The sequence below is a fragment of the Alternaria hordeiaustralica genome (genome assembly GCF_023758085.1).
Source record: "Alternaria hordeiaustralica strain BMP 2776 chromosome Unknown scaffold_17, whole genome shotgun sequence".
NCBI classification, from domain to species: domain Eukaryota; kingdom Fungi; phylum Ascomycota; class Dothideomycetes; order Pleosporales; family Pleosporaceae; genus Alternaria; species Alternaria hordeiaustralica.
The window spans coordinates 19,772-47,070 of NW_026056789.1; the positions used below are offsets into that span (position 1 = coordinate 19,772).

General features: G+C 49.0%; 9 protein-coding genes across 9 annotated transcripts; 2 read left to right on the top strand and 7 right to left on the bottom strand.

Moving 5' to 3' along the window:
- Window positions 1-3,793: 3,793 nt before the first annotated feature.
- J4E84_007525 (putative PKS-like protein biosynthetic cluster) lies at window positions 3,794-9,695 on the bottom strand (the record flags this gene model as incomplete). Its single annotated transcript, XM_049390108.1, has 2 exons — window positions 3,794-9,238; window positions 9,690-9,695. 2 exons carry the CDS (start codon window positions 9,693-9,695, stop codon window positions 3,794-3,796), a joined length of 5,451 nt encoding a protein of 1,816 aa, XP_049241961.1.
- A 1,064-nt stretch (window positions 9,696-10,759) lies between these two features.
- On the top strand, window positions 10,760-12,918 carry J4E84_007526 (uncharacterized protein; the record flags this gene model as incomplete). Its single annotated transcript, XM_049390109.1, has 5 exons — window positions 10,760-11,229; window positions 11,287-11,316; window positions 11,368-12,244; window positions 12,308-12,809; window positions 12,866-12,918. The coding sequence occupies 5 exons, from the start codon at window positions 10,760-10,762 to the stop codon at window positions 12,916-12,918; spliced, it is 1,932 nt and encodes a 643-aa protein (XP_049241962.1).
- Window positions 12,919-13,336: 418 nt separating this feature from the next.
- Window positions 13,337-15,397, bottom strand: J4E84_007527 (uncharacterized protein; the record flags this gene model as incomplete). Its single annotated transcript, XM_049390110.1, has 3 exons — window positions 13,337-14,027; window positions 14,084-14,278; window positions 14,328-15,397. 3 exons carry the CDS (start codon window positions 15,395-15,397, stop codon window positions 13,337-13,339), a joined length of 1,956 nt encoding a protein of 651 aa, XP_049241963.1.
- An 898-nt stretch (window positions 15,398-16,295) lies between these two features.
- On the bottom strand, window positions 16,296-17,102 carry J4E84_007528 (uncharacterized protein; the record flags this gene model as incomplete). Its single annotated transcript, XM_049390111.1, has 2 exons — window positions 16,296-17,040; window positions 17,095-17,102. The coding sequence occupies 2 exons, from the start codon at window positions 17,100-17,102 to the stop codon at window positions 16,296-16,298; spliced, it is 753 nt and encodes a 250-aa protein (XP_049241964.1).
- Window positions 17,103-18,392: 1,290 nt separating this feature from the next.
- Window positions 18,393-20,125, bottom strand: J4E84_007529 (uncharacterized protein; the record flags this gene model as incomplete). The annotated part of the gene is made up of 3 exons (XM_049390112.1): window positions 18,393-18,964; window positions 19,019-19,447; window positions 19,495-20,125. 3 exons carry the CDS (start codon window positions 20,123-20,125, stop codon window positions 18,393-18,395), a joined length of 1,632 nt encoding a protein of 543 aa, XP_049241965.1.
- A 760-nt stretch (window positions 20,126-20,885) lies between these two features.
- On the bottom strand, window positions 20,886-21,476 carry J4E84_007530 (uncharacterized protein; the record flags this gene model as incomplete). The annotated part of the gene is made up of 1 exon (XM_049390113.1): window positions 20,886-21,476. The coding sequence occupies one exon, from the start codon at window positions 21,474-21,476 to the stop codon at window positions 20,886-20,888; it is 591 nt and encodes a 196-aa protein (XP_049241966.1).
- A 259-nt stretch (window positions 21,477-21,735) lies between these two features.
- J4E84_007531 (uncharacterized protein) lies at window positions 21,736-23,950 on the bottom strand (the record flags this gene model as incomplete). The annotated part of the gene is made up of 5 exons (XM_049390114.1): window positions 21,736-22,346; window positions 22,407-23,366; window positions 23,425-23,535; window positions 23,584-23,761; window positions 23,810-23,950. 5 exons carry the CDS (start codon window positions 23,948-23,950, stop codon window positions 21,736-21,738), a joined length of 2,001 nt encoding a protein of 666 aa, XP_049241967.1.
- Window positions 23,951-24,896: 946 nt separating this feature from the next.
- Window positions 24,897-25,444, bottom strand: HH3V_1 (histone H3-like centromeric protein hH3v; the record flags this gene model as incomplete). Its single annotated transcript, XM_049390115.1, has 3 exons — window positions 24,897-25,112; window positions 25,166-25,296; window positions 25,351-25,444. The coding sequence occupies 3 exons, from the start codon at window positions 25,442-25,444 to the stop codon at window positions 24,897-24,899; spliced, it is 441 nt and encodes a 146-aa protein (XP_049241968.1).
- A 553-nt stretch (window positions 25,445-25,997) lies between these two features.
- On the top strand, window positions 25,998-26,862 carry J4E84_007533 (uncharacterized protein; the record flags this gene model as incomplete). The annotated part of the gene is made up of 3 exons (XM_049390116.1): window positions 25,998-26,198; window positions 26,248-26,629; window positions 26,678-26,862. 3 exons carry the CDS (start codon window positions 25,998-26,000, stop codon window positions 26,860-26,862), a joined length of 768 nt encoding a protein of 255 aa, XP_049241969.1.
- Between the last annotated feature and the right edge of the window lie 437 nt (window positions 26,863-27,299).

Genomic DNA, 27,299 nt, shown 5'->3' on the forward strand with positions numbered 1-27,299 from the left:
ATAAAACGTAGTTAGTAACTCTATATAGTAATCTTATTATAAGTATATTTTCTAAATACCTTATACTTACTATATATAACTATAGAATTTAATAAAACTCTCTTTCTAATGTTTACTATAAATATAGTACTTTAATAATAATAATAATATACTTATAGAAGGTAATAGTAATAGAGGCTTTTTTAATAAACTTAGAAGTAAACTTAAAAGTAGTAATAAGTAAGCTATAAAGCTATTAGGCTATAGAATTATTAAAATATTCTTAATTCTAGAATTTAATATAGAAATAAGCTTTTTAGAGTATAGATACTAATAGTAATAATAAAAATAGTAGAAAGTAAAGTAGAAAATAGAGCGTAGTATAATATAGCCTTTTTTTTAGCTATAGAGCTAAGTAAGTAAAGACACTATATAAGTAAACTCTAGGTCTAGAGTAATATTAAATTATAATACTATACTATAAAATATAAATAATATTTACGTAGGTAAACTATAGTATAGAGAATAGTAGTCTAGAGAGAGTTATATAAACTTTGTATATAGAGAATACTTTTTTTTTTTCTTTTTTTTCTATTTAATAACTTTCTATCTTAAAAAACTTCTTATATTTCTAGAAAATCTAAATACTTAGCTAAATACTTAGCTAAATACCTAAGTATAACTTCTAAGCTTAATACTAATACTAATATTACCTTAAAGATATTAAACTTTACTTTTTCTTTTATACTTACTACCTAAATAAGTACTTTTAACTCTTTAATATCTAGCTTAGATAATAGTTATCTAGTACTACTAATAGGCTTAGTCTTTTATAGTATTTGTATTACTAATACTAATATAACTTTTAATATTTTACGCCTTAGAAGTTAAATATATAATAGTAACTTAGATAATATAATAGTAACTTTCTAAGATATTATTCTTCTAGTAGAGTTTAACTTAGAAAATTTAGTACTATATACTTATCTTTATATAGACGTACTCTTTATTATTAAACTATTCTAGATAAATATACTATTTATATACTATACTATAAAGAAAAAAAAAGATAAAGCCTTTACTTAGAAAAAATTTAAGTATTAGAGAATAGTAAATAGTATATATACTTATACTATAATAGAGCTAGTGCTAGTACTTATAGTAGTAGATAAGTATATATAGTATAAAGAACTCTATCTTTAAAGTTTACTTTAGAAGTTAAAAATACTTAGAATTATCTAGAAAAAGAGAAATAAGCTAGAAGTATAAGTATAGTAGTAACTAGACTAGTAAGCTAAAAAATAGTAGTTATAAATACTTTAAAATAATCTAAGTATTATTATAAAGTATAGAAAGTAGTAGTAAGAGCTAGAAACTTATTAGTATAGATAAAGAATAAGTAAGTAAGTAAGTAAGAGTAAGTATAGATAGTAAGTAGTAGTTATATAATATAGTTAGAGTTATTAGCTTATAAGTAATTATATATAAAATATAGATTACTAATAATTATATAAGTATTATATAAGTATCTTAAGTTAGTTTAAAAGCTTTATACTAGTATAGATAGACTTACTTAGTTTCTTTTTAGTATTATATAATTATATAAAGCTAGTACTAGTACTAGTTAATAGTCTAGATAGCTATTAGTAATATATAATAAATATAAAGTAGTTAGCGTATTATAATTACGCGTATAGTAAATATTATATTAGTAGTAGTATAAGTATAAGTATTATAAGTTATAAATTTAGGCTTATATTAGAGATTTTTTAAGTTTACTTTTAAAGTTTAATATAGTAACGCGTTATTATATAATTATGTAATTACTTAATTTTAAAAAAAAGTATACTATAGGCTCTATCTCTTAGGTCTAGAGAGAACTATATATTATATTATTTCTAGTTATTTCTAGTTATAGTATAAACTAAAAAGTTATATAAATAAGTATAGAATAAGTTTAAAATAACTATATTACTATAGTAATATATACTAAATTAATATTAAAATTATTTAGTAGTTCTAAAAAAGATTTATTAGTAAACTAATAATTCTATAGTAGAAGCTAGTCTAAAAAGAGTAAGGTCTATTACTAGTATATAAAAAAACGTATTTCTAAAAAAGTTAAAATCTTATATTTAGAGGTGTAGGCGTTAGATAGGCTAAGGCTTAGGTTCTTAGCGCTACTACTTCTAGCGTAGTAGTTAAAGCTTTTAAAATTTAGAGTAGTAAAGTAACTATTCTATAAATACTAATATCTATTTATACTATAGTAGAAAGAATTATAATATAATTATATATTTTTAATAGCTTATAACTAACTAAGCTATAAATTATAAAGTAATAAAATACTAAAATCTTAGCTTATAAAATTCTTATTCTTATTTTTATTCTTATTCTATAGCTTATAGTAAAATTAGAGATCTAAAGACTTATTAAAGATATAAATAGTAGCTTAAATCTAATACTAAAAGCTACACTAGTATATTAAATAAGCTCTTAACTATATTCTTACTATACTTCTTTTATAAGTTCTTCTAGCGTTAGTAAGTCTAAAGCTAATCTTATTACTAGTTATATTACCTTACTTACTAAAGCTTAATTAAGCCTTTTATTATTACTATATTAATTATTTTTCTCTTAAACGTATTTCTTTATAAGTTTTCTTATAGTTATTATTTTAGAAACTATTATAGAAACTATTATAAACTACTATATTTATACTATACTAGAGGCTATTATAAGTACTCTAAAGAGCTACTTTACTAGTACTTTAGAGCTATACGCTAGGCCTATTAATATTTTTATTACTTTTATTTCTATTATCTTTATTTCTATTACTTTTATCTTTATTATCTCTACTATGTATATAGTTAGCGTAAAACTTTTTATTATTTTTTTTTCTAGTCTTACTTTTAAAGAGCTTATTAGTAAGATATATAAGCTTTTTAGTAGTTATAGTTTCTTATCTAAAAAAAAGATAGAATAAAAAGACTATTCTATTAACTATTTTACTAAAAGAATACTTTTAATTACTTATACTATTACTATTTATAACTAAATATATAAAGTAAAAAGTAAAGTAATACTACTTTTCTTTTTAGCTTTCTAAAAGGCTATACTTTAGTAAAGAAATATTTTAGCTAAAATACTTTATAAAAGTAATAAGAGCTAAAATAGTAAAAATATAGTATTTATAGCTTACTTTTTTTAGTAAGATACTACTTATTAAATAGTAGCTATAATAGACTACTATAAGAACTTTTATTAAGATAGAATAGTTATTATATTATAGTTATTAGTTAGTTAGATAATAGATACTATAAAACCTAGTAAGTACTAGTATTTTTATTACTACTATATTATATAGTTCTTAACTACTATATAAGCTTTTTAGAAGTATATAAATATATATAGTTATAGTCTATATAAGTATTAGTGCTAATAGTAATATATACTAAATATTTTAGAATTTTAAAATCTTCTAGCTATTCTAAGATAATAGCTAGGCGTCTTTTAATATTTTTTTACTAAATAGAGTCTATAAAATTAGGTACAAGATACTATCTAAAAAAGATTAGCTTAAAGTCTTTTAATATCTTTTAATATCTTTTAATATTATTTTACTATAAAGATAATACTAAATTAGGCTTAAGGCACTAGATATCTTTTTATATTATAATTTAAGACTTATGTTTTTTGTACTAGCTTTAGTTTTTATCTAGGTGTTGCAGTTTGCTAAAAGGTATATATCTATCTCTAACGTTATATTAAGCTTATTGTGTAACTAGCGCGGCACGACGCAGATGTGTTTTTTCTACACCATTACCTTCTCTGCGAACCAACTAGCAAGATGGCCAACAGTTGGATGACTCCAGAACAGAGTGGGCGGCACCTTGACTTTCAAGACGCTCTGTAATCGATGACGCAGCGTCGCTGTTATAACGCTATCGACGCCCAGATCCGCTATGGCGGCGCGCGGGTCCACCTCCTCAGCACTCTCTAACATCAGTACCCCAGCGACGACATCTCTGATCTTCTGTTCCAACCATATCCTCAGATCAAGGCCGTTTGTAGGCATCCCGCCTCCAGCTGCGGTGTCGGCATCGATGTCACCCTCTACAGTACCTGGTGAGAGCGCCTTTGTTCTTATTGCGATGTCGTCCAAAATGTCCGCGGGCAACGGCTCACCTTCAGGAAAGGGTAGAGTCCGCAGCACAGCACCATGAGCTAGGTCGTACTTACCAAGATGCTCCCAAGCGCGGAATGCCTCCTCCGGCGTGATGTCGGTGATGCCTTTGCTGTGCAGCTCAGCGTTGATAGACTCAGTACTCGCTGCCATGCCCAGGCCACGCCAACTAGTCCACTGAAAGGCTACGGTATTGTCTCCAAGCGCGCGCCTATAGGTGGCCAGGCAGTCCAGGAAGGCGTTCCCGCTGGCATAACTGCCTTGGCCCGGGAAGCCGAAGAGCTGGCCGCACGAACTAAAGAGGACAAGCCAGTCGAGCGTTCGCGGTGGAAAAGCGGTGTGCAATGCCAGCGCCCCAGCAATCTTGGGCTGTAGCACGCGCGAGAAGGCCTCGGGTGAGGCATTCAGAACGAGCTGGTCTTCGAGCGTGCCCGCCGCGTGGACTACACCCAGCACCGGTGGTAGTTGTAGTCTGTCCAATTCGGTCTGCAGCACTGCCGCTGCGTCTGCTGCACTAATGTCGACCGCGAGTGTGTATACCGTTGCTCCGCAAGCCTCGAGTTCCAGAAGCTTGTCGACAGCAGGCTTGAGGCCGCTGGATGAGGATGCCTCAAGCTTGTCCCAATCACACCTCGCAGGCAGTTTTCGTCGAGATACCAGCACCAATCGCCGCGCCCCCTTCTCCACGAGCCAGCCCGCCACCTCGAGCCCGAGCGAACCCAGTCCGCCCGTCACTAGATATGTTCCTGCTGGCTTAGGCATCAAAGAGGGAGATGGAGAGGAAAAGGAAGAGGAAGAGGCAGAGGTATCATACAATTTCTCATGCGGCAGCGGTTGCAGACGAGCAACTCGGGGAAGACCGTCCTCCATACAGATGACGTCCTGATCATGGACGTACGTCATTGCGAGCATGGGAAAGGCCTCATCACCGCTAAGATCCTCGCCATCTATTAGTGCTCCCCATTGGTCAGGGTGCTCGGATGCAATGATACGTGCGAGCCCGTGGAGCGGAGCATGGGACAGCGCCGTGGGTGTGTCGGCAGTTGACACTGCTGTGGTAATGGCGAAGACTTTGCTTCCACTTCCGCTTCCGTTCGCGGAAGTAGAGGTGCTGTCAATTGCATGCTTGGTCAAGAGCAGCAGCGTGGAGAGAAACGTCTCGGCTTTGGACGGTATGTCAGCGAGAACCGATACGGGCCCTGGACAGTATATGATGGCCGTATTGGGGGCCAGTGATCTAGCAACCACTTCTGCTGCCGACTGTACGCGGGCGACAGTCACGTTTTTGACTTTACGCTCTTTTTGCAGCTGTTTCCAGCGCCAGTCAAGTGTAGCCGGGTCTTCTGAAACGAGGAGGAAGCTTTCCCATGAAGCTGCTTTCCGCGAGAACGGTGCAGGCACCCAGGCGATGGTGTGGACCAGGCTCTCGACACTCCCGTTGACGCCTGGAGTGCCCTCGATCTCGGAAAAGCGCATCGATTTGAACCTGACCAACACTCTACCCTCTTCATTGCATACCTTGACATGAGCTGCGGGAGATCCACGTTCGCTGGCCTCCTCTACGTAGAGATAGCAGGTCTTGGGCGGCGACACCCCGTACTCTGTGAAGAACTGGACCGTCTCAATCTGTGCTGGCATCCGCAATCTTGGGTTATCAAAGAAGATGGTAGACCCCACAGATGTTGCAGCGTCGAGAAGAGGGGCCCATGAAGAGCCATGCCAAGGCAGCTTGGCGCCGTCCGCGACATCTGGCGCAACATCGACGCGAGCAAGCATTTCGTTGAGGTCGCCAAAGTGCTCTGTGACAGCCCAAGGGAATCCCATGGCTGAAACGCCGACCTTGTCCAAGTGGTCGATGGAGAAGTTGGAGGGCAGGGCAGTACCAATTCGCCGCTTGACAGCTTCAACATCGATGTAAGGCATCACGCTGGTATCCAATTGAGGTGCGCCCCAACGACCGACAGTATGGGTAACCCAAGACTGGTCTTTGGCGGCACTGCTTTGATGCAGCCTTGAGGTTATCTTGATGCTATCATCCACCAAGACTACCTGGACGTCTCGTACATCGCTGATGACTATTGGGACGCGCAGGTCAATGTTGGACAAAGTGGAAGCCCCTGTAGCGTGGTAGAAAGTGTTGATCAACACGGCAGCGGGTACTATCTCAGTCCCGTGGAGTGGATGATTACCTGGGAATGGCTTGGTGTCATTACCCAATCTGGTAGTGTACAAAGTCGTTTTGGTTGCAGTGCCGGAAACGGGGTTTAACTGGCCTAGCAGAGTGTGCTTGTCAACGTCATGCGTGAGGCTGTCCAACCCCAGCGAGTTGCCACTATGCACCTTCCTCCAGATCGGCTTGTGCACCCAATGCGTTCCAGGCACTCCCGGTGCCCATCGACGGCCAAGAGACCTGTCGAAGTCGATGGTCGCGGCCTTTGTGTACAACGTGCCGATAGCTTGCGCCACACACATCTCCGGAGACCTGTGACGGCGAACGGTTGGGATGACTGCGAACTCTTCGTCCTCCACTCCATCACCGATAATGGTCTCGTTGATTGATAGGGATACAATTGGATGACTGGACACTTCGAGGAATAGTCGGAATCCGTCTGAAATGGACGCCTTTACGGCGGACGTGAGTAACACAGGGCTGATCATGTTGTGAACCCAGTATTCGGCGTCTCGTTGGGTGTCTGAGCGTGGATCAGGGTCGGAGGTCGAGTAGAGAGGAATCGTTGCTGGCCGAGGCCGGATGTCCTTCGCCAACATCTCCCTCACTGGTTGCGCCAGCGGACTCAGCATTGCTGCAGAATGGAATGCGATGTCGGTAGCCACCCTAATTGCCTCGATGCCTCGTTTTTTGAGATTCTCAACATACATCTCGACGGCTTTGACCCTTCCGCTGATGACGCAAGCTGAGGGCGACGAATGGATTGCTGCAACAACATCTTGCTCATTGTATAGCTCGCCCTTGACTTGATCAAAGGGCAGATGTACAAGGAACATAGCTCCAAGACCTTTGACTTTGGCGTACTGCCCAGCTCTTCTAGTGACGATCAAGGTACCTTCTTCTGGGGTAAGGCAGCCTGCTGTCACCGAGGCGGCAATCTCACCCACGGAATGCCCAATGATAGCACCAGGAGTGACTCCTTCTGACTTAAGCAAAGCAGCAAGTCCGATTTGGAAGACATATGTCAAAATTTGCACCCGATCGGACTCGTCGAAGTCGCTGCCACTCTTTCGGAACACCTCGATAGGGGAGAACCCAGCCTCTGCTTGCACGATGTGGTCTAAGGGCTCAACAGCGCCGTGGAAGACGGGATTGGCAACCAGCTGCCTCGCCATTTCGTTCCACTGTGCGCCATGACCTGAGAAAACCCAAACAACATCTTTCTTTGTGTTCGTCGCGAGCGCGTTGCCCTGAGAACTCCACTCGCCGTTGTTACCACCTTCGGCAAATACTTTGAGCAATTCCGCTGCCTGCTCTACACTGGTAACAGCAAATGCTGCTCGGTACTCATGATGAGCGCGGCGGAGAGCAAGGGTGTTCGCAATTGACCTCAGATCTTCTCCCTTCCCTGGACCTATCAACCACCTCGCCAGCAAACCCGCTTGTCCAGCAAGTCGTTTTCGTTGTGGGGCCGAGACCGCAAGCGTGACTGGCACGTGAGCAAATCCGCTGTTCTGTTGGTTCATCGTAGCAAGGCGAAACGAAGACTGCTCGATGATAGCGTGAGCAACGGTGCCCCCATATCCATATGAACATATAGCCGCCCGACGTGGATGCGCCTCCACCTCCAGCCAGTCAGAAACCTCTTGCACGACTTGTGTACCCGAGTTCTCCCAGTCAACCTTAGAGTTGAGCTTGGTGAGGTTGGCCTGCGGCGGAAATTGCGCCTTGTTCAGTGCCAGAACAGCCTTGATGAACCCTATTGCTCCCGCACCTGCTTCGAGGTGGCCGACATTTGGCTTCACTGATCCTACGTTCACCGGCTTCGATCTGGATACACCGTAAACCGCCGATATAGCGCTGACCTCGGTCGGATCCCCCAAAGGCGTCGATGTCGCATGAGCCTCAACGTACTCTACAGTCGCAGGGTCGACTTTTGCTTGTTTAAGGGCTTGTCGGGCAACGAGTTCCTGTGATATCGCGTTCGGGGCCATAATACCGTTCGTCTTGCCGTCCTGAGCGACTGCAGAACCCTTGAGAAGAGCAATGACGTTGTCTCCATCTCTTATCGCATCCCGAAAACGCTTCAACACTACGACTGCGGCACCCTCCCCCCTTCCATAACCATGTGCATTGTCATCGAATGACAAACACGAGCCATCGGGCGATATAGCACCAGCTTTGTCTAATACCCGCGTTAACCCAGGCCCGCAAATCGCATTTACGCCACCAGTAATAGCCAGTTTCGACTCGCCCAACAGGACTGCCTGGCGTCCATGGTGAATCGCAACTAGTGAACTTGCGCATGCCGCATCAACTGCCGTGCTCGGGCCCATGAGGTTCAAGTGGTACGATATTCGATTCGGTATGCCGCAGTACGCGGTTCCGATACCTGTCCGGGAGATTAGAACGGGAATATCCAGAGCACACATTGTGTAAGTGAACCAACAGTCTTGAAAGAACTTACCTAACCAGGGCTCAATATTAGGCAGGTCTTCCAACAGCAACTTTCCATAATCATCAGAGTTCACACCCATAAATACGGCAGTGTCAGATCCGGAGAGGTTCTTAGGATCTATGCCTGCAGATTCCAGCGCCTCCCACGCTACTTCAAGAGAGATACGCTGCTGCGGGTCCATCTGCTCAGCCTCCTTAGGCGAAATCCCAAAGAAGCTCGGGTCGAAGTCCTCCAGGGCGTCCAGATAGTATCCACGGGATGTTGTGTTATCGAGCGCTTTGATGTTGCGGACGTCACGGTGGCGGTAGGGCTCCCATCGCATAGCTGGGATCTCGGACGAAGCGTCTCGTTTCGCCAGGATAGACTCCCATAGCTGTTCGGGGCTGTGGTTTCCACCGGCCACACGGCAGGCCATGCCAATGACGGCTACGTCGTTACATTCGCCCTTGGACGTGTCAATTTGCGATTCTTCACTTGTAAGTTTTAGCACTCACAAGTTCGCCGAGCTCTGCTTCCGTTACTGAGCTATGCACCTGCACTGGGCTAAAGGAACTAGACGAGTATTGATTTGAGTCGGGGGTTTCCATTGTGGCGTAGTCCTGATGTTCGATGAGAGTTTCCGACGAAGGATAGCAGACTTGTCAACAGGCGATTTGAACCCTCACTCTCAGATTGGAAGAGAAGGCCTAGACGAAGTAAATGATCCAAGCAGGGTACTGATATGTCATGCGATCTTGAATGTTGACGAATTCTAGCGTTACGTGCTTATTCGAACCGATAACCCTTAAATTGATTTATTGATCGATAAGTTTGAAGAATAGTGACGTAAGTGAGCTCCCAATCGTTATTTTGTTCGAACTCGAGACTAGCAGCGGACCATGGTAATACGTATTGACTGCCATGTTGGCTTGTTGACTTCTCAGACATCGGGTATTTCAGCATTTGAAGTTATCCGGGGCATTCCGGAGGAGTCTCGGGAGATATCCCAGACAACATGTGTTTTAGTGTTTAAACTCCCCGGAGTACTTCAGAAGGCACTTTCTTCATAGTTTAGTCGCCGGATAAAAGTGCAGTACAGTTTGTTTGAGTCGCTTTGTTGGAAGCCAAAGCAGGGATATACGAGATCTTGTTCGAGCAAGCTCTTGGCCCAGTCAGAAAACTTCTAATTGAGCAGCGTGCGGAGCATGTGATCCAGGTAATAGATGTCTTCAATTGGCTTTCCATTGTTTGGTACGCAATCAGAGTAAAAGTGGCGCAGCATCGAAGGCGCGAAGGATCCAAATGCCTGCTTCCTTGGCTGTACGCCGCACTCCAAATCTCCCCACAATCCAACGATCGAATAACACTGCAGAGAAACCACTCCTGGCCCCCGGGATCTCTAAGAAGGGAATTGCGGGTGTCGGCATGCGGGATTGTCGCGGGGAATCAGGATCGTGGGGTTACCTGCCTGTTCTAGTGCGCGATCAATCGGAGATTGAAGTCTTTGGCCTGACACAGTTTGGCAGACAAATCCTACGCATCGCGTTTGCCCTCATGCTCTCGACCTCACGGCATACCGAGTTTGCGCCTCGGTATTCTTCCAACAAGTCATTCGGATCTTCGCGCGCAATCTCAGATGTCTCCATGTAGTCGTTCACTTTGGGGCAAGAATCGCTAATCGCAATTCTATGTTTGCAAGGGGCTTGCCGATTGAGACGATGATCAGGTTGCCGGTAGCCACAATGAGGCATCCCTAGGTATACATTCGGCCCGGTGAGGGATGTCTTCGGCCACGTCAGGGATCTATTCTGCCTGGCGATGCGATCCGAGCGAATAGTTCCGCGACAAGGCCGAATGGTACGCACGCCCCTAAACGATGCGATAGACTTTCTTAGATCCCCCAGGTCATGCCTGGTAACGATTCATTCCACCACACTCCTTTGTGTAACACATTCGTTAACTTTGTTTTCTGTCATTCATTATTACCATGCATCTTCAAAAGCACTCGCTTCTTAGCGTACTTCTGACTGCCTCGCTCGGCCTTCCACACACCCATGCCGCGCCGATACTGGACTCACTCGTGAACCCTTTTCTGGACTCATTAGGTTCGATACTGAGTGGCAAAGGGCTAGTGCAAGGTTTACTTGGTTCCATCGAAGGCGCTATCGGCGTGGAGAAGACGTACGACTACGTTGTCGTAGGTGGTGGCACCGCCGGCAATGCGATCGGTGTCCGCCTCGCTGAAGCGGGCTACTCGGTCGCCATCATTGAGGCTGGACTTTACTACCAGATCGGAAAGCCTGTTTTAGGCTCCACACCTGCCGGTGGCATCGTGGGAATCGGTGCCAATCCTCTAGACTCTGATCCTATTGTTGATTGGGTGTTGACCACGGAGCCTCAAGCGGGCGCGGATAATAGACGCGTGCACTATGCGCAGGGAAAATGCTTGGGTGGCTCGTAAGGCCCTCCTATAACACAACGCTTATTACAATACTAACAAGATCTTCAATGCAGTTCTGCGCTCAACTTCCTAATTCACCATAGGTAAGAAGAGCCGTCTCTGCATCCGATTTCAGTGTACTAATCCTTTTCCAGAGGTACTGAGGGCTCATACCAAACCTGGGCCGACGCTGTGGGCGACGAGAGTTACACGTTCGCCAACTTTGAACCCTACTTCAAGAAGGCTGTCACCTTCACCAAGCCGAACGACGCCATACGTGGCAACAATGTGACTACGCAGTACGACGAGAGTGCCTTCCAAACACCGGGAGGACCTATCCAGATCGGTTACTCCAACTATGTCTCTCCATTCTCGACCTGGATGGAGAAGGCTCTTCATGCAGTCGGCTTGAAAAGGACCAGCGAATTCGATAGCGGCAAACTCATGGGAACACACTACACACAAACCTTCATCGACGCGAAGGAGCAGACCCGCAGTGCATCGGACGAATACATCAAAACAGCGCTCGACAACGACAAGCTCGCCGTGTATGCAAACACTCAGGCCCAGAAGATCCTCTTTGATGGCAACAAGACCGCGACCGGCGTAAGGGTTCAGTCCACGGCCATTACCTACGACATCCATGCTTCCAAGGAGGTCATCGTTTCCGCAGGCGCCTTCCATAGTCCCCAGCTACTAATGGTATCGGGCGTCGGTCCAAAGGAGACTTTGGAGAAGTTCAACATCGACGTGGTTGCCGATCGCCCTGGCGTAGGCCAGAACATGTGGGATCACATTATGTTCGGACCAGCTTACGAAGTCAGCTTCAACACGCTGGATAACACCCTCCACAACCCCGTCGCACTTGCCGATGCCCTGGCCGACTACACCCTGAAAGGCGAAGGCGTGCTTTCTTCCAACGTTGTCGAGTTCCTCGGCTGGGAAAAGCTACCCCAAGAGTTCCGTCAAAACTTCTCTCAGTCCACCGTCGATGCCTTGAACCAATTTACCGATGACTGGCCAGAAGCTGAGGTAAGTCCCTGCGTTCTTGATGATAACCTTGAAGGATGAACACTAATCACAAACTTTGAACAGCTTATCAGCGGAAACGGCTACATCGGCGACTTCTCCCTCCCTGTCCTCCAACAACCCCTAGATGGCAAGCAGTACGCCACAATCCTCGGAGGCATCGTAGCACCCACGTCCCGCGGCAACGTTTCCCTGCAATCGGCATCCATGAGCAGCTCGCCTCTGATCAACCCCAACTGGCTCACCTCTCCTGCGGACCAAGAACTCGCCGTCGCGCTCTACCGTCGCATGCGCCAAATCTGGAACTCGGAAACTATGCAGCAAGTTGTGATTGGTGACGAATACTGGCCAGGCAAGGAGAAGGACAGCGACGAGGAGATCTTGGCTGTAGTGAGAGACAGTTTGATGACCATCTGGCATGCGTCTTGCACGTGTAAGATGGGAAAGAAGGATGATAACATGGCGGTGGTGGACACCGAAGCTAAGGTTTATGGCGTCAAGGGCTTGAGGGTTGTAGATGCGAGTGCATTGCCTATCCTGCCGCCGGGTCACCCCACCAGTACGATTTGTAAGTTTCCCATGCGAGCTCAAGTGTTGTGCGGACGTCTGCTAACATTCGCGTAGATGCGCTCGCGGAGAAGATTGCCGCTGGCATTGTGGAGGCCAATCGGCGATAAGAGCCACGCGACAGTGAAAGATTTGCGTGAAATGAAGCGGAAGAAAAATAGATCGAAGACCTTTTACTACGCGTTGGCAAATGACCTGAGGTTGGAGCCTCGGGTAGGATGTCGACTTTGAGAGCGCGTGTTGTTACTTTCTGTTCCCTTTCTTAATGTGTATATTTAATGTAGCGAGGCAATCCATGAGTCAACCGTGCGACAGCTTAACTCACAATGAAGAGTGCATGAATGGAACCAAAATACCGAGAAGTGAAACCCAGAGGCATATCAGACGTTCTCGTCGCAAACTCGTAATGTACTGATGTACTCGGCCTGAGGACGTCGAACCCCAAAAGCAGGAAGCGGTTCACGTAGCAAAAGAAAGAAGCAAGACGAAACAATCGGCACATAGGTCCCTGCCCTTTTCAACGCATCTCTACAAAGCGAGCTTGATCGTCTTGCCGACACTAGGCGTGCCGTTGGCGTCGATCGCGAACAAAAGCCAGTATCCAGGCAACGCGACTCCAGGGTCGCCCGGGATAGCCACCGTATAGCTCGTACCGCTACCCGACATCGTCAATGCGATCCTTCTTTGATCGGTGTTGACGGTATGAGTGGCGGTGCCAAACCTCACCAGCGAGAACTTGGTAACAGCCGCAGTCGTGGTGATGCTCAAGCTCGCGCCGAGTCTGGCAGTAGAGGCTACAGTGCTTATGACAGGACGTGCGCGTTTTGTACCGTCAGCGTTCAGAAGGTAGGGGGGTACAAAGATCTCGGCGTCGAAGTGATTGTTGGCACCGCAAGAACCGCACAAGCCGCCACCGCCGACGAAGACGGTCGCATCCGGCATGAGGATTGCTACGGAGTGGTATGTCCTGGGAATTTGCATGGGGTTCAACTGTGTCCATCTTCCAGTAGTGGGGTCCCACAGCTCCGGAGTCAGCTGCGCCGTATCGTCGTTGAACGGGTGCAGACGCGATTGTCCACCAGCAACGAAAATTGTTCCGTCGGGAAGCGCGACACCATTCGCGAAACCGCGCGGATAGGTCATAGATTGGGTTTTGGCGACAGTTGGGTTTGTCTTTGGTGCACCTATCGTGACGACATAGGCACTTGTGCGTCCGTCACTAAAAGACAACGATGTCAGCGTTGCTGCGTGAGTGATGCGAAAGGCGGTTCATACCTGTTTTCGTAGTTTGCAGCACCTCCTGCAGTGAGTATCTTTCCGGCTGTGGCGTCGAACATTACTGCATTGCCACACATGGCGTCCCCGTCATCCAAGCGGTTACCAGCACCCGTGGTACTTCCAGATCCAACAGTATCGTACCAGTTCATGGCGATCGAAGGGCCGGCTTGAAATACCGTCTGGTTCTTCCATCTGTAGTTGGTCAGCAATAAGGTCAATGATTATCAGGCGCTGGACTTACCCAAAGAGCCAAGCATGGTTATCCGAACGATATACGCCCGCAGTATCAGCTGTAAGCATAGGGCTGACGAGCGCATTTTGTAACAGAGCCCAAGTATTTGCAGTAGCGCTATAGATCTCTCCGTTCTTGCCACCCCTGTTGCCGCTCCATGATCCGCCGATATTGAAGATGCGCCCGTCGGAGCAAGTAGCGGTAGATTGGTACCCCCGAGCAATCCTCATGTCGCTTCCTGGGGTCCAGGCGTCACCAGAAGGGTCATAGATGCTGGTCTTTGCAGCGTCGCTGCCCCCCGAAACAATAACACGGCCGTTGAAATCCAGGGAGATACCTGGGCAGAACATGTCGTGCTGTGTATTGGAGACCTGAAGCTGGCTCGACTCGCCAGTAGCAGGATCATAAATGCCTGTTTGGGTGAAGCCTCTGGATCCGCCGAAGTTGTCCTTCGCGAAGGCCGACCACATCAGCACTTTTCCGTTCGGGAGCAATGAGACAGCTGCTGGTACAAGCGGGAAATCCACAGTCTTCTCCCATAAGCCTTTGCCTGCCGCTGGCGGAGCGTATGCTGTATCCTGGAAGATGTTGATCTCAGCGATGGTGGTCCATTGGTTGACGGCGCTTTGAGCTTCTGAAGTAGCTGTGATCCTAACATATCGTGCCGGTTTCGCGACGAAGGAAGTCCTCTTGGTCGTCGCATCGTTGTTGTATGTGCCGACAGCGACGACCTTCCAGCTCGAGTTGTCGGTACTAATCTCGATCCTGTGTCCTCCGATCCTGCCATTGGCGTTGTCGCTTGGGCGTGGCTGCAGACTGACGGCGTTGATGTTATAGGATGCTTTCATGTCCACGATGATCCAGTTTGGTAGGGTGTCGGCCGGCGCGGGATCATATTTTGAGTGCCAGAACGATGTCGCATTTCCATCGAGCGCTTTAGAAGGCTCATTACCAGGTTGGAAACTGTCCGACGTTGCGGTCCATCCTGAACGGCTGATAGTGACAGAGGCAGAGTTGACTGAACCCGCTAGGATGAGTACGGCGATATAAATCGCTGATAGACTGGACCTGAAGCTCATGTCGAAGATTGAGAAGTGAAGGCAGCGGCTTTATTGCTGATATGAGTCTCAATGCAAGGAAAGCTTCGAACTTATAGTTCTTTGATAAGGTTCTGGCGGCATGTCAGCTTACAAGACGCTGACCTCTGTTCCCATCGCCTCTCGACCATAATCATTCATCTCACACTCGCAAACGCCATGATGCCCGTCTAGCTTAGCTTACAATAGCACTGTCCAAGGTTGATGCGGAAGTCCAGCTCCGCACACGCCCAAGAATAGACATGTGGAAGATATCGCCAATTTACGAGGCTGACGGACTTGACGCATCGCGCCCACAGACTGATCTCCGCGTAGATAGTACCATTCATTGACTTGCATCTCAAAAGTCTACCTCAGTGATGGGCTCGGATTTGCCCGCTCAAGACCGGTAGTCCGTGTTGGCTGCATGATATATTAGGCTGCATACTAGATGCGCGCTCAGAAGCCTGGAAAGGAACGCCACAGGATGTCATCGGGTACTCGGACATCGTATTGATCATGTGGATGATGATGTCGCGAATTGTTACTGCCATGGGAATAAACAGGCGCAATGCCCAATATTTGCTGCATGCAGGACCATCTTGGCTAAGCGTTGATGGTGGGGCGGGATTCGGCTCGAATCGCTGACCGGGAACATGCATGAACGCCTCCAATGAACATCTGGACCACTGCGCCCGTGCGCTAGTCGGGCATGGCGTACCCTCGCCTCGCCGGCTCAAATACTGAGGCTGTAGCCGTCCAGTCCGTCTGGTCCATTGAGAATCCATCGAGGTGGCTTTGCATGTAGTCTCTCTGCGTCCGTTTCTGTGGATTGATAAGGGCATGCAAGCAGGCTGCCAGATCAAGTGACTGTTGATCGAGAAGGCTTCGCTTGTAGTCTCTATTCGTCCGACTCTTCGTCCGATTCTTCGTCGTAGTCTCCACTATCAGTCGTTTCCAGTTCGCTGTCGGTCGATTCTACCTGAGGTCCAGAATGCGCTAATAACATCGCTGACATATCGCTGTCGGTCTCCTCCTCGTTCATGTCTAATTGCTCGTAGCGCAAGTCTTTCAAATTGTACCAGTTTCCTTGGGTCTGACAGAAGACATACGTCTCAATTAGGAGATCAAACGACAGCACCACCCAGATCGGCTCTACGTCCTTCGTGAAGGACGATGCAGATGAGCCAACTTCGTCGCGACACGTCAATGTGATCTTCCACAAAGCCGAGGGCAGCTTGGCTTGAAAGCCTAAAGCCGGATCGTCTTGATATCCTGGGGGCTGGAAGCGCTCTACCTGTACCCAGTCTTCTATGTCTGATTGAGGGTACAAGATTTCCAACGTCTCGAGCTTTGGTGGCAAATCTCTCGGCTGGCAGCAGTGTTCCAGCCAACGATCCGTCTCCTCGTTGAAAAAGAACAACTGTGGAATGGTGAGATGCTTGAGGTTGGTGAAGTGTTTAAATGATCTCTTTTGGTTCGTCAACAATCCCAGCAGCCATTCTAAATCGGAGTCGTCATCAGTAATTTCATGCGTGATGGCAAGCCTTTCTAGACTGTCTCGCATGCTATCAAGTTGATCTATGAGATAGCCAGCATCAAGCTGGGTATCTCGGTCGTCAGTGAGATGATAGCTGTCGTTGATACTGCGCCGGCGAATGTTAGCAGAGGCAACGTATATGATGCACTAACAAACTCACAGCTGCATTTTGAGACTTCGTAGCCGGCTGCAGTCGAGAGCTTCGAAAAGGTCACTGAGTTGGATTTCCGCCTTCTCGACGAGAGGACGATCTGCAAATTGTATCGAGACACTCAAGGCTAGATCATCAAGGTTCTCGGCGCCCTGTAGACACCCACGACCGTTGAGACGCAGGATGGTACCAATGGAAATCGTTTTTAGATCGAGGCTTTTGAGATTCTCGTAGTGGATGCCGGACTTCAGTAAGTGTGTGTCGCTCGTAGTCAAATGTCGAAGCGTGCTCCAACCGTGAATAATGCTAGCAGGGGCGAACATTCCCCCGAAAAGCCCTGAGATGCACTCGCCTGAAGGTGGACCGCGAGCATGATCTTTCACCCAGACGTCAAGGTGTGTGAGGTTGGGAAGCAGTACGAGCAGCAGTCCAGCAAATCCTGACTCTATCGAGTTTCGAATGGTCCGATGCCAAGGATGCGACGCAGGATACCCCATCTGTTCCAGCTTTGCCAAGCTTCGCACGCGTAAAGACGCGAGGTCGAAGTCCTGCACCTCGCAAAGCTTCGCGACATTCTTGCGAATTGTCCCAACGCGTAGGGTTCTGATTTTTGCCGCAAGGTCTGCGCGGTCCAGGAGAGTACGCAGCAGCTGCAGAAGGGAGCTCACCTTGGGGTGAGTCCCACATGGCATGGACAGGTTTACTGTGGTGTAAAGGGCATCTTGGGCGACAGAGCGAAATCTGCGGGACGTGAGACTTAGGTCCTTGAGGGACGTGGGTGCAGCCGAGTCGGGAAGATAAGAGGCGGCGTGCAGCAGTAACTCTTCCGGCAGCTGGTAGATGGGCGGGTCATCGTAAGGCGTCATAGTGGACCTCATACTTAGAGTGGTGGACGGTAGCATCGCAGACTAAGTGATGTTGATGCTCTGCTTGGTGGATTGCGCGGTTTTCGATTTCGCGAATAAGCTCCTCCTTGACTGTACCAAAGACCCTGACGGTATCATCCGGTGTTTATCATCCGCCACTCCACGTTCAATTCGCTGGATTCCTCAGGACGGTGCTGTTGGGTAAATGTCAATGATCAAAGCACTGTCGTAACTTGATGCTGAAGTGTGGCGCTGACGTGCCAGATGGGTGACCGCGATGAACAAGCCCTGGTGAAATTGCGATCGCGGGATGGTGCGACACGATGACGTAATCACTTAGAGATGGCACCTGGGCAGGCACACGCACCAAGCTGCGGAACTGCACGCTAAAGAAAGTTAACAACGCTTAATCTAGATTGAACACTACCTAATACCCAAAACTCAGACTTTCTTCTGCGCCCTCTTCTCTCTCAACCACATCTTGAGCAGGAACAGCAAGCTCGTCACCACACCCATGCCGCTCAGTCCGACGCTAACGTACATGGCGCCGCGATAACCGTGCAGTTCATCCTCCGCCGTTCTTCCGCCATTGTTGACGTGCACCTCCACTGTTCCTGCGATGCCAACTCCAATACTGATACTGTAGTTCACGATCGTGTTGACCAAACTCGCTGCCATGCCTTGGTGCTTCTTAGCGACGGCATTACTCATGATCAACGTGCCGGCGGGAAAACTCATGTCCATGCCCCATGGGATGATGAGCGTGGTAACAAAGGTTTGCGCCCAGTAGATCTGGTTGATTGGGAGTGTAGCGACCAGAATGTTGCCTATCAGAAACGCTAGCATGCTGATAAGCATGACCCATCCTGGGCCGATACGCGAGATGACACGGCCAGTGGTGACCGCAGCGATGAAGCCGGATATTACGACAGGGCAGAGATGAGCCATTGTGAGAAGTGGGGACTCGCCACGCAGTTGCTGGAGCATTTGGATGAAGTAATAAACCCATATACCTACAACTGTCGTTAGCCGTGCGCTCTGACAAAGGTATTTGGAAGGCAACTTACCGAAAGCAGCCCAGCCACATGCTATGCAAGTCAACACGAACGAGACATCCGTGCTGAGCGCATCAAACGGAATGAGAGGCTTCTTGGCGACTTTAATCTCGATCCAAAAGAAAAGCGGAAACAGAAGAAGGCCGATTATTAGCAAGACGTAGATGTAGGGGTGTCCCCATCCAAAACCAGGCGCTTGATTCCAGGCAAAGTTGAACAGGATCATGGCAGTAATGCCAACACTTGCGCCGAGTAGGTCAAGCTCACGAACTCGTTCCCTGTGCGAGAGATTGCGAACTTCCGGGTCGAGTGGTACTGAGGGAAGGATGAAGATCGACAAAATTGCAAGGCAGAACAGCGCAATGCCGAACGTCCAGAATGCCCACGGCCACCACAAGAGCGCCCAGAGACCAGCAAACGCGCCGCCAGCTATACCACCACCTATATGACGTTAGACCATATCCATAAGACAATGGGCAAATACATACCGGGTGCGCATGCTCCAAATAGCGAGAACACCATATCCTTCCTCTTCCCCTCGTTATACGTCGCGCCTAGTAGGCCAAGCGCATTGGGAAGTAATATTGCCGGTCCAATACCTCCCAGCACGCGCGAGAAGATGAAAAGCACCTGACCACCATTTCCCTCAATGTAGACGCTGCAACCGGCTACTATCATCCAGACGCCAAACCAGATATAGCCGATGATCAACATGTTCTTGTATCCGAAGAGATCTCCGCAACGGCCAGATAGCAGGATGAAGGTACCGACTGTCAACGAATAACCCGCTATCAGCCACGACAGGACACCGGGGTCGGTGATACCAAGATCGGATCCGATGATATGCAAGATATTGAGAGTGCCGAGAAGACCTGCTTGTGTGACAAACTGAGCAGAGCAGAGCAAGCCAACAAAGAAGGCTTCGCGGAGTGGAGATATGGTCTCTGCGATTGACTTCGTTTTTGCGAGTTCCAGGTCCTGCTGCTTGGAAGCTTGCGCAGAGTGGCGAGAGTCGCGGCGGTCCATGTCTTCGTGGGAGTCGCTGTCGTCAAAGTCCTGGTCGGAGTTAGACGAGAGCTTCTCGCCTGTTGGCTCTAATGAGCCTCTTGGTTCTTCCATTTCGAGATGGCTCGACGGCGTGACCGAGGAAAGCGCCTGCTGGAGTATGTCTCCCCGAGACTAAGGTGAATTACTCTTGGTATCGCGAAAGATCGTGTATGGTAACCTGTGCTGAATGAACTACAAATTCTGCGCCTATGTTGTTCTGGCTGTGAGTTCCGAGATGGTACCGCGATGACGACAGTGCTCGTCGATTCTCAACGACGCGTCTCGAGGCGGAGGCAGGCGATGTCTGTGTCAAAATGACTCTCGCGATTCGAAGAGTGTGTACAAGTATGTGTGCAAAAGTGACCCCAGCGCAATGCGCGTCCTAGTTTGGCGCCCATCGTGCCTGACATTTTTCTGAGCAATCTTCAACATTCTTTACGTGAGCGCGGAATTGCGTCTGTCAGGCAAAGAAAAGCGGGTCCGCCGAACTTCGACCGCTGTCAAAGTCAGGATCTGATAACGCGCAAAGACGTTTTTCTTCGGAAAAAAGCGGGCTTCGATTCAGCAGCAGAAGATCTAGATTCGGGCGGCGGATTTATGAGCGCTTGTGATGCTAAATAAGCCATGAACTAAGCATGTGTAACAAGACTGCGGAAGACGGCCGTTTGGAACTTGTGCAAATGCCGCTAAAACATTCATCCGCAGGCGTAAAAGCACAATCTCAACGACCAGTCCGAACCAGGACCAGGCCGTTGTCTGAGTCAAAGGCGCATTCTATCCATTCTTCCCCAATGCGCTGGCGTACGATGTTTACGCACGATTATGCGACTATCTACCGTCCCTTATCCTCATAAACCCTCACACCAAGAACCTTCCAGACAGCCCAACTGTGCCCCCCAACCCATATCGGCCCACCCCTCCAAAGCGGCAACACATCATCCCTCCCCCGCCTCCTCTTAACAACAGGCCCCTCCCACTCCCCCTGCTGAAACCTCTCAACATCATCACTCCTAACAGTATGCGTCCTTGCACTAGCCGCCATCGTCCAAAACCCCACCACATGCCCCTGATCGATCTTATGTTTCAACCAGCCCTTGCCCTGATTCTCCTCGGGACTGTTGTTAAGAAGAGATAGCAGCTCGGTGCAAGTATAGTCGGCTTTTCCCTTTGGTAGAGTGACGGAGCTTAATTGTGTTCGGTGGGCTGATGCAGGGATCTTATCGACGAGGATGGGGGACCAGAGGAAGGGGAAGGGCGCGTACATGAGCCGGAGGGATAGGCTCAGGAGGACTGCGACGGGGAAGTCTAGGCCGATTGATACGCCTGCGCGGAGGGCTGATCCGAAGGTAAGCCGGGGTGGAGATGTGGGCGTTGAGAAGAAGAGTAGATGTCTCTGGAACGCGGAGTATGTGGGACGAGACATGGCTACGGTGTAATGTCTGCTTGGAGGGCTTGCGACGCGTCGATAGAGAGAATGTGCATATCTGCGAGACAAAAGTACGGGTTCGCGTGTAGAAGTCATGACGTCACGCGCATCCAATGCACCAGCGCACACCGTGATAATGTAGAATAGGTCGGTATATACGAATTGGTCGCCTGGAGCGCATGTTATCACTACAGATATTGTATTATCGTGTACTCGTAACCGTGGGTTCATTCTGTCGCGACTATTGTGCTATTGATTATAGCATTACCACACTTCCTACAACCGCAGCAATAATTGCACTGCCCAAAACGCTTGCAGAGAGACCACCGGATGCAGCCGCGGTGTAAGTAGGCATGGGCATGCCCGTACCGGAAGGTGTACTTCCGTTGCTCGATGTGCCGTTACCAGCTAGATCTGGGAACAGATAGCTAGTGTTGGCATCAACAACGATCCAGTTTCGCACCAGGGCAGTTCCGTTCATGACCGACTCCCACTGCTCCGCTGTGCATTGACCGGGATCAAGAACGTAACATTGCGTGCCTTCATCGACAATTGGTTCGTTGGTGATGTTGTACACGTCACTTGGTCCTTCGCTGGCGTAGTCGGGGGTCTCGGTTGTAGAGATGTTGCCGGTGCTGATGTCGCGGTTGAAGAGAGCACGTGTAAAGATCTTGTACGCGGTTTCGGGCTGGTAGGCTGGTACCTCGTGACCAGCTTCGTACACTCGCGTAAAGGATAGATTGCCGTATTGACGCACTTGGCCACCGATGTAGGTATCGTTCACGACGACAGGCGCATATCCGGCATCCGCGAATGAAGTGGCGTTGTCGTAGGGGATAGCAAGCGAGAGCAGTTCACCACCGTACCCTAAACGTTGCAAAGTGTCAGTTCATGTCTCAAACGCAGCCTTCTTGGGGCAATACTGACAATTGCAGGCATAGTCTCGGTCACCATACACCAGTGTGACCTTGATACCCTCTTCGAGAAGATACGCTAGATCCTCCTTCCAACCTGGACGTGGATAATCGCCAATACCTCGGAATGCCCGCGACACGGCCGAGTTCGATTGAGTCCAGTTGAGAGGTACACCAAGTCCCTGCTGTACATGTGGCTGATTCAGCCAGCCTTGATACCATGGTGGTGGGAAAGCAGCTGCACCGGGGGCGGAGATGTCGTAGTAGTTGAGGTCGGTGTCGAAGTAAGGATCACGGATCGTTTCGGAACAGAATGTCTCTGCCGCCTCACATACTTCGTTGACGGTCTCGTTGTAGCCTTGGTTAGTAGGATCGTATATAAGGCTGATGTTGCGACATTCTTCAATTTGATCAAGACAGCCTCCCTCCTTGTATAGGTTGTCGAGCACTTCCTCATAGCGCGACTCGTTCACAGCCTTGATACCGTACGTGTTGTTGTACTGCATCCTTGGGTAAGCCGGCCATTGGACGTAACGATCAATGCAGCCATTAATGATAAGTAGAGTGTCGAGGTGTAAGAGATGTGTCTGTCCGGCCTCGCTCCACGTCCCGTCCTCGATCTTCTCGTTCTGCTCCTGGAAGTAAGCTGCAAACGCTGGTCCATAACGACCTCCGTAAGATTCTGTCGCAATAGAGATTCTGTCATCATTTGGCTTGTGCTCAGGAAATTCTTGGAACCAGACTTGGGCGAAGTTCCAGAGCGCTCGTGCAGAGTTCTCAGTACCACGTGTGGTGAGGTTGGAGTTTTCGCTAGGGTAGGTGCCGACATAGAAGCTGTTGTTTTGGGGAGGAACAGGGCCGTTGCCGAAGTCTACAACCTCAAGATCGCCGGTGTCTAGATTAGTGGTGATGTTGACCAGGCTGTCATAGCTCATGCCAACCTGAACGGGCTGGTCGAGATAAAGCATGTTGACTGATTCCATTAGCCGTGATACTCAGAAGACCAAATGCTGCACTATAGACTTGCTCACCCTCGTTGTTCCACGACCATTCGTTCAGGTAGGTACTATTGGAATCGGCACCAATGAAGCATGGTCCGTTCTCACGCAAAAGTCCGACAAAGGAACTGGAGCCGGGTCCACCTGATAGTGTCAGTCAACGTCGCAATGCGTTCTTTCCAAGCTGTTTACCGTTCATCCAGATGGAGAGGGGGGCATTGGCAGGATCTTTCCTCGATTCAAAGAACCAAAAGTAGGTGTTGATCTCGTAGGTTTGGTTCTCGACACCGAGATCGGCAAGTGCTCCAGCTGGGAGGTGAACATAGCCGGAGAAGCTTCGGACTCCTTCTGTGGTTTCACAGAGGTCGGTCTGGGGTCATTAGTATATGGATCAAGCACTGTGAGGAGGATGGCCTACCTCCTTGTATGAGATCGTGACTCCCTCATCAAGTTGCGATTCAAGAACGGTCACGCCCTCTGGTGTCGGAGGAAACTGGCCATTGATAAGCCCACTCAGAAGCCCAGCTGCTCCAAGAAGCGACAGCCTGAATGCAACCATGATCGCTGCGGTAGGAGGAGATCGAGCTCTTCAATCTGCTGCGGGCAGAGGCTATGGAAGTACCACAAGTGCCAACTTTATACGTAGTTCTTGACATTGGGGTACCTTGACTCGTCTGCCTGGCAACCATGTACAAGCCTGCAAGTGCCTGCATGCCAGACATTGAGCTTCCTGGTTGAGCTATAGCGCATGCATCGCCGCAGCGGCACCGACCTGAGGCACCCAGTTCATGACGTCGAATGGCATTCTAGCGACGTGATACGGGCGGGGACAATGCAGGGCCAAGGCTGCCAAGGAGGCTTTGCGTCACTTGTTTATTCGGTAATGTCTTAGTTGGTCGGCTACCGATTGCGGAGGAGAGTTGGATCTTTGCTGCGAGGCGTATGTGGAAGGTGGTGAGGGTGGCCGGCGATAAGAAGCCAACGTTCCGGAAAAGGCGGGGAGCTTTCCTCGGCGGTGTTCCGCGCTCCTCCAGCTGGTCGAGCTCTTCGCACACTACGAAGACGATAATAGCCAAGCCCTGGTCGACGTACAAGCAACTCAAGCAAGAAACGGCGGACGACTGCCAATGCCACTAACTATACTGGTAGTCAGCGTCTGATTGGAGTCGTTCCCCAGATGATTCACGCCATCCAGGTCGAAGTCAAGAAACGGGAGACGTGGAATTTCTGTTCCATTTGATCATCCAAAATACTGATATACAGAGATGTAGTTGTAACTCGGTAGTCGGTATGCTGCACGTATATGAACAATAATCAATGACAATCCTGAGGACGGGCCTCATGCGAGTAACCTCTGCGCCACGAAACGCCAATCGCAATCGTTTCCCAAAAGCAGCCTCTCTGGTATGCGCACGAATTCCAGACTGCAACGTACGTCCCACTACCTCCAAACTCGGTACCAACAGAAGTGAAGATTGGGTATCTGCCAAAACTACCGTGCCAACTCAGACCGGCGCACCCCAAGCTGCTCGCAGACGACGCGCGAGTTGGATGTCCTTTTGCTGTATAGTAACGCGCTTGGCGTGGACGGCGCAGAGGTTGGCGTCGTGGAAGAGGTTAACGAGGAAGGCTTCGGTGGCTTCTTGGAGGGCGACGATGGCTTGACTCTGCCATCTGTTGGGGCCGTCTTCGGTTGTGACTGTTTGCGCGATCTCACGGACCTGGAGACACGTTAGCTAACTGTCGCAAGGGTGTCTGGGTGAAGAGTCCTCACGAGGCGCTGGAATGGGAGCTTCAGGAGGAGCAGGTCGGTTGACTTCTGGTAGCGCTTGATCTCACGGAGAGCGACGGTGCCGGGCTTGTAGCGCTTCTTTGCGCGATCGGGGGCGGGTCCTGCTTGTCCAACTGCGCACATGTCAGCTGTCAAGCGCAGCCTCAACTATTCGGTGCACAACGTACGTCTCTTGCCCGACTCCTTCCTTCCTCCGACACTCGCTCGTCCACCTCGCGACGGTCGCGCCTTGTTCTTTCTGGTGGGAGATTTGGGAGACATGTTGGTTTTGGTGTGTAAGGATATCGCGCGATGTGTCGGGGTCCAGGTGGATCAATTGGAGCGTGGGATTGGCGACGGGGAGGGATCACGGCGCGTGCACAGCGCGAAAAGTCGCGAAACTCAAGCGCGTCAAGATCAACAAGACGAACGGTCGGCACGTCGTCAGGAATACCGATGAGATGGCGTATGAGGGTCGCAGTAGTGAATGGAGCACGGGCACATCGTCTTTCGCGATCTTGACCGTCTGCCGACGCGACTGAGACGAGGGGCTGGTGCTGTGGCTGGTTCGCATTCATCCAGGGCAGGAGCTTGGACCCCGACGCCCGGCGGGCGGAAGGTGCGATCGCGTGCTGTTAGTCCTAGCGCCTTGGCGGGCCATCGGACAAGTTACGTAGCCACATGGGCCCCATCGTTCACACGCTCGGAAAGCGGCTGCGTTTGCTGAGCGACACTTGGCCTTTCGCTGCTTACTTAGGTATCTGAGTGCAGGCGCTGCAACTTGCCCCTTCTCACATTCTTCATCCTGTGTTATCCCTAGAGCGCTCAACCCACCATGGCGAATGTTCTGCAAGGCGGGGACGGCATGATGGGAGGGGCCGGAGGCTTTCCGCTCGAGCAGTGGTTCTACGAAATGCCCGTGTGCACGCGCTGGTGGATGACGGCGGCGCTGAGTGCCAGTGTGCTGGTGCAGTGCCATATCATCTCGCCCTTTCAGCTCTTCTACAGCGTGCGAACCGTCTTCTTTAAGAGCCAGGTACCTACCACTACCACTGCGTTATTCCAGCCCGTACTGACCTGCATAGTACTGGCGACTGCTCACCACCTTCTTCTACTTCGGCCCACTCAGCCTCGACCTCCTCTACCACATCTTCTTCCTCCAGCGATACGCGCGCCTGCTCGAGGAATCGTCCGGCCGCTCTACGGCACACTTCGCATGGCTCCTCACATTCGCTTCGACGCTGCTCCTCTGCATCGCGCCCATGTTCTCCATGGCCTTTCTCGGCTCGGCTCTGTCCAGCACCCTCATCTACATCTGGAGCAGGAAGAACCCGGACACCATGCTCAGTTTCCTTGGCCTGCTGGTCTTCAAGGCGCCCTACCTGCCCTGGGTGCTCTTGGCCTTTTCGCTCATCATGCATGGGACGGTGCCCAAGGATGAGATGTGCGGCATCGTGGTCGGCCACAGTACGTCTGCGCTCCCAGCTCCTGAGGACAACAACTGACCTTCTCCAGTCTGGTACTATTTCAACGATATTTACCCGCCGCTGCACAACAACCACAGCCCTCTCGATCCTCCCGCGTGGTGGCTCCGCCTGATCGAAGGCCCGCCTGCTCCGGCAGAAGAGACAACCGAAGACGAGGCGCCAAACAATATGGACGCAGGCGGCGAGGACAATGCCGCAGAGGCGGAGCGATAGACGCAATCGTGACAGCGTGCATTTACATCTGGCGTTTGGCGAAGACTCACGGATTTGAGATACCCTAGCTGTCTTCGGAGCATTGTTAGCTGCATTGGTTTTGTAGGTACATACATTAGACACCCACCCGTACAACGTGCTACCCTACCCACGGGATCTTCAGATGTTCATCTCCGGCTGTGTTTTCGTGGTTATCCAATCAGAACAGACAACGTGCTCTCTGACAGAGGCTCAAGTTGAGGTCGGCTACCCAGCTCCTGCCTATCGTGGCGTAGCACCTTCCTTTCTGGGCTAGCATCTCCATGGACCTGCATATCGTCGCTCGCGCTCTACAGGGTCTCGATCAAGCATCGTGGCGACGAAACGGCCATGGCCGATACCGTCAGAACTATTGGTCGACATCGGTGCCGTTCCCAGCTGCTTATAACATCGCATGT